General features: G+C 36.4%; 1 protein-coding gene across 2 annotated transcripts in view; it reads right to left on the bottom strand.

Moving 5' to 3' along the window:
* Positions 1–610: 610 nt before the first annotated feature.
* The window catches only part of MAP4K5 (mitogen-activated protein kinase kinase kinase kinase 5), a 108,030-nt gene continuing 102,827 nt past the window's right edge, over positions 611–5,813 (bottom strand). For both annotated transcript variants that reach the window (XM_011956887.1, XM_011956888.1), the window contains exons 32-33: positions 5,212–5,267; positions 611–2,204 (exon numbers count right to left, since the gene is read on the bottom strand). In XM_011956887.1, coding sequence (XP_011812277.1) covers positions 2,117–2,204; positions 5,212–5,267 — 144 coding nt within the window. In that variant the 3' untranslated portion in view covers positions 611–2,116. The remainder of the gene's footprint in view (positions 2,205–5,211; positions 5,268–5,813) is intronic.

Genomic DNA, 5,813 nt, shown 5'->3' with positions numbered 1-5,813 from the left:
CATACTATTTTCTAAGAGCTCTTTTTGTTTTTTTGAAACCCAACTTTTTAAAAGTCCCCTGCCCTTGACTCATGGTTGCAACATCCTTCTGAAAATACTTTTTCTTTTGATGTTCTCCTTACCCTTCATAGTCTGTTTCCTCTAAGTGTTTTCCCTAGACTGTTTTTTCTCTTTCATTTATTTGTAATCCTTGGTTGTTTGCTCATTTTCAAGAGCACAGGACTAAAAGACTAACTGCAAGGTCTAGACACAATGCGTGGGCTAGTGGGCATACCAACTATGATTTTCACTGTAGTGTTATGTAGCTGGGCAGTTTAGCCAGGACATGGCTGACATCAAGATCTTAATTAGGCCTTTTCACTTGCATTGGTCAGATTTCACAGAGAAGACTTCAGTATTCCTTCATGGAATGGTAAAGATCTGGCTGCCAGGATTCAGTAAGAAAAGGAGGATGCTGGCCTTCTTATCCATCATGTAAATGTCCTCTGTTTTGAGGCTGGGCCCCCTGTCATCTACCGTATCCAGTATTCTTAACATATCCAAAATAAACAGCCACACACTTAGTGAAATCATATCATATGTGCACTTTAAAAGAATAAATACCTTCATATTCCATTTGTATAACATTTTATTGTTTGCATATTGCATAGTGAAAAGAACAGAGTCAGAAGACTCATGGTCAGGCTCAACTGCTAACTTGCTGTGTAAATTGGGTAGATCTCTTAACCTTGCTAAACCCTTATTTCCTCATCTGAAAAATGGAGATAATACTTATTTTACAGAATTGCTAAATACTGAATGAGATACTTATACTGTTTTCCTCTTAAGTAATTAGTCAAAATAATTCTATAGTTTGCTATTGCTAACCCTTTGTTCATCATCTCAATGCTGTTCTCAATAAATGCATTAAGACAACAGGTACCGATGTAACACTTTAATTTTGAATATTAACAATAGCAAAAGAAAAACAAACTCAAAAATGACCCTACCCTTTATTATTTTTAGAATACTGGCTTTTAAATACTTAATGATACTATCCCATCAGGAATTCAATTCATTTAAAGATCTTTTTTCTTCTTAAACCTACTCAAAATGAATACCTACGTATGTGAAAAACCCAAGATTACATGTGTAATTACTTTACAGTTTCCTCTCTGGCATAGTATAAGTAAAATATATATCATGGGCAGTTAAATACTTCCCCCCTCTACATTAGGGATGATAATATATATGAAGATTAATTCCTTATGCATTATCCCTAATGTAAAGAAAAATCACAGGTATTTTATACTGCTTGTCAAGAATACATACACATGGTAGACACGCCTAGACATACACACCCCTTCTAAGAATATTTCAACTATCATCAATATCTTCTGTTATGATCCCTTACAACTATCTGTAGTTGAAAACATAAAACTCCCTTTTAAGGTAATTCTGTATGAAACTGTATTATAAAATACTTTTGTTAAGCAAAATTGCATGTGTGTGTTGAACCCCAAACACTCAAAGTACTTTACTACTCTTAAAAGATAAACAAAATTCTTATACATTATAAAAAAATTTAAGCTGCTCTGCAACCCTCCTTTGCCAAAAGTTAGATACATTACACCACTCCAGCAAGAGATTAATAAATAAGGATTAAATATTCTATTTTACAAAAACATAAAGAATGGCCAATATAAAAGTGAAAACCTTGCTTGAGAATTTATCGAATTATGTTCATTAAGAAGGAGTAAGACATGGTATAAAATGATCACTAAATTTTTCTCTCTTAAGATGATCATGAGTTATCTAAAAATACCATGACACCCTTGTTACAAACATTATTATTATTATTTTTTTTTAAAAAAGACTGTGTTTCCTGGAACTAGAGGACTATTTGTCTCTTAGCTTTTATTAAGCAAACTTGATATAACCACCACACAGTGGCAAGAGATAGACTAGCTGTTTCCAGCTGCAGAAAATATTGAATTCTACCCTAAAGTACAGATCATTTGCAATATAACCCATAACAGTTAAAGCAAATCATAGTGCAGTTTGTATTGAGTTTCCTTATTTTTCCTTTCAGTGGAGTATATTCATTTTCCTGTCATTTGAGATCAGTTTCTGTTGCTTAGTAACTATTTTCATGTCCAGCCAAGATGTAGAGATTGCTGTGTGCAGTAGGATTTTCTGTTGGCCTGCTTTCCAAAACGACAACCCTGTAATTAAACCAAAACAAAGGGCCTGTTTAAGAGTAACTACAGATTTCATACGTCAAATACTAACATCAAACTAGGAAAGAATATAATTGTTCACATTTCAGTAAGATTACATAAGGATCACAGATGCAGAATCAAATTCAGCTTTACATTTTACAGCTTTAAAACGCAATAAGAATTGATTAATATAAAATATTGAAGACATTTTGGGATAGTCTCATTATCTTATTCCAACTAAAATATCTGGGCTGGGTGTGGTGGCTCACACCTGTAATCCCAGGACTTTGGGAGGCTGAGGCAGGGAGATCGCTTGAGCCCAGGAGTTTGAGACCAGCCTGAGCAAGATGGCAAGACCCCATCTCTACAAAAAAATAAAATAATTAGCTGAGTGTGGAAGCCTGCACCTGTAGTCCCAGCTACTCAGGACGCTGAGGCAGGAGGATCCCTTGAGCCGCGGAGTTTGAGGATGCAGTAAACTGTGATTGTGCCACTGCGCCTCAGCCTGGGTGGAGAGAGTGAGACCCCTTCTCAAACAAAAAACAACAAACAAAATTTGCTTACTCATTTATGCCAACAAAAGGTATAATATAATACTTTAGGAATTTACACTAACAGGAAGAGGATGGAAGAAGAGCCAAGAGAATAAAATAGGACTCTTAAGAGACACTCGTCCAAACTGTTCTTCAAGGTATTTGAAATAGCTTTTTAAAAAAAGCATGAAATGGGGCCCCTCTCCCTAGTTGCTGGAACAAAAGTGGAGAAAGAGTCCAATCAAAGGACTGATAGGAAAAAACAAAATCAAGTGCTATTCCAAACATTTTAATTGTAGGGAAGAGAGTTTGAGAACAAAATAAAAAATAATATACCCATGCAGAGAAAAAAGTTTCTAGAGGAAGAATGGGAGAAAAAATTTGCACATAACACTTATTTTTCTAGTGTATGAATTTTCTATAATTAGCATGTTATTACTTTAATAATGAAAACATTTTTAAAAAGTCATAGATACTTTATATTAGGCATTACAGAAAAGTAGAAAGGAAAAATATAATTACCTATAATCCAACTGCCCAGAGTTAACCGCTATTAAAATTTTGACATGCTTAGTTTTTTTTTTTTCCTAGACACAAATATCTATACTTAAGCAACAAAATAATTTTTATTTATTTATTTTTATTTTTTAGATGGAGTTTCACTCTTGTTGCCCAGGCTGGAGTGCAATGGCATGATCTCGGCACACTGCAACCTCTACATCCTGGGTTCAAGCGATCCTCCTGCCTCCGCTTCCCGAGTAGCTGGAATTACAGGCATGCACCACCAACCCTGGCTAATTTTTTTGTATTTTTAGTAGCGATGGGTTTCTCCATGTTGGTCAGGCTGGTCTCGAACTCCTGACCTCAGGTGATCCACCTGCCTCAGCCTCCCAAAGTGCTGGGATTATAGGCATGCGCCACTGTGCCTGGCAACAAAATAAATTTTTAACCACTTTTAAAGATAAAACAAAACAAAAACTCTGTTTAGATATATATCTTAAAATCAAGGAGATGCCCATGTAAGAAGACAAGCAGAGCAAGGCAATAATCTGAAGGAAATAGTTTTTTGGAGCAAATAGTGATAGAGTGGACAGAGAATATGAATGGGCAAGGGAAAAGTGATAGAGAACACTCTGGGTAGAGAAGGTAGAAGGAAATAAGGAACCGAGAGAAATGGCCTCTGATGCCAACCCTCTACCAAGCTCCGCCTCCCGGGTTTACACCATTCTCCTGCCTCAGCCTCCCGAGTAGCTGGGACTACAGGCACCCGCCACCTCACCCGGCTAGTTTTTTGTATTTTTAGAGACGGGGTTTCACAGTGTTAGCCAGGATGGTCTCGATCTCCTGACCTCGTGATCCACCCGTCTCGGCCTCCCAAAGTGCTGGGATTACAGGCTTGAGCCACCGCGCCCGGCCAACTTTTTGTATTTTTAGTAGAGACAGGTGATCCACCTGCTTTGGCCTCCCAAAGTGGTGGAATTACAGGCGTGAGCCACTGCGCTCAGCCCACAATTATTTTCTCAGCCCTTCCTGGAAAAGCAAAGAGCCTCTCATTCTAGTTCTAGAGTTATTTACCAGATGATTCTCAAATTCTCTTTTTGTTGGCTGACTACTCACTAAGTTGCCATGCTTTGTGGGCTTACCTTTTCTATTCACTAAGGTAGTCATCATTTTTTGAAAAATTTCTGTTCTCCTATAAAACTCTCTTCACAATTTTTTTGGAGTTATGACTCCATTTCCCCCTCTTTCCTCAAGTATCTAAAACTGAAGCAATGTGAACCTGAAGACGAGAGGTTCCCAATCCTTGTCTCAGAACTAATGCATACCACTATAGCCAATTTTGTTTTAGTAACAACTTTTGGTGGGAAAAGAGGAAGGAATAGGTATTTTATTAGTTATAGAAGTAGGCAGTTGGGCGACGGAGTGAAACCGTCTTTAAAAAAAAAAAAGAAAAAAGTAGGCAGTAGATTTTGGATATCAAAAGCTACAGCTACTACATTTTTTTCATAAGATGACAGTTTTGCAACTTGTCTTTTATTTGGGGTATAAAGAGACCACATAATTCTTTTTAACTTAGATTAACTTTAGAAACTGAATCAGGCATTTTCCAATATAAAAGCAAGTATCATCAGGAGGTACATACTCCTAATAGTTGACGGAAGGTAGCACACCAGGAAGAAATGAAAACAAAGGGGCCCAGAATAGCTTCATGGTACTAGGGACACATCAACATTTATACCAACACATTTTGTCTCCGTTGAATATAAATGTCTCTAGAATGACAATCCTCATACTGATAAAAGATTGCTAGTCAACTTATTAAAATATTACTAATTCTCTCAGTAAAGACAGAGAAATTTATCTAAGTCAATGAGCTTCTAAGAGTTTTGTTTGAAACAATTACAGACTGACAGTATAATTAAGAGTATGATCTTTGAACCTCTTTGGTAATTAAATTAATACAACCAAACTATTACCTGTCTGATCCTAATAAGCGGAAAACTCTTGTTTCATCTGAAATCTCCTGGGTAACCTAGGAAAGAAAAATACCTATCAGTAACATCTTACTCTTCATATTGCCTTAATAATAATTTAAAATTAATTTAGATAGAGCAATTATTAACACAATAAATACTTTTTGGTAGACTTAATTCCTCAAATAAAAGAAATTTCAGTTAAGTTTTTTTGACTGCATATTATCAGAAATGAACCCACATTTATGGAACATCTAGTATGGGTCAGGCACTCTACTTAGAAGAACTCTGTGATATGCATTATAATTCTCATATCATTGAAGAAGAAACTAAGACTCCAAGTGGTTAAATAAGTTGTTCAAGGTCATATAATGGGTAGACTCAAGACTTGAATACAGGTTTGTTGGACTGCAGAGCTCCTTTGGGGGACAAGGCTTGAGGTCAGGATTTGAGACCAGTCTGGGCAACACAGTGAGACCCTGTCTCTACAAAAATATTTAAAAATTGCACTTTGGGAGGCCAAGACGGGATGATCACAAGGTCAGGAGATTGAGACCATCCTGGCTAACACAGTGAAACCCCGTCTCTACTAAAAAATACAAAAA

Source organism: Colobus angolensis, unplaced genomic scaffold (genome assembly GCF_000951035.1).
Source record: "Colobus angolensis palliatus isolate OR3802 unplaced genomic scaffold, Cang.pa_1.0 Scaffold428, whole genome shotgun sequence".
Lineage (NCBI taxonomy): Eukaryota > Metazoa > Chordata > Mammalia > Primates > Cercopithecidae > Colobus > Colobus angolensis.
Note: the sequence above shows the minus strand (reverse complement) of the source record. Positions and strands in the feature narration are given on the sequence as shown.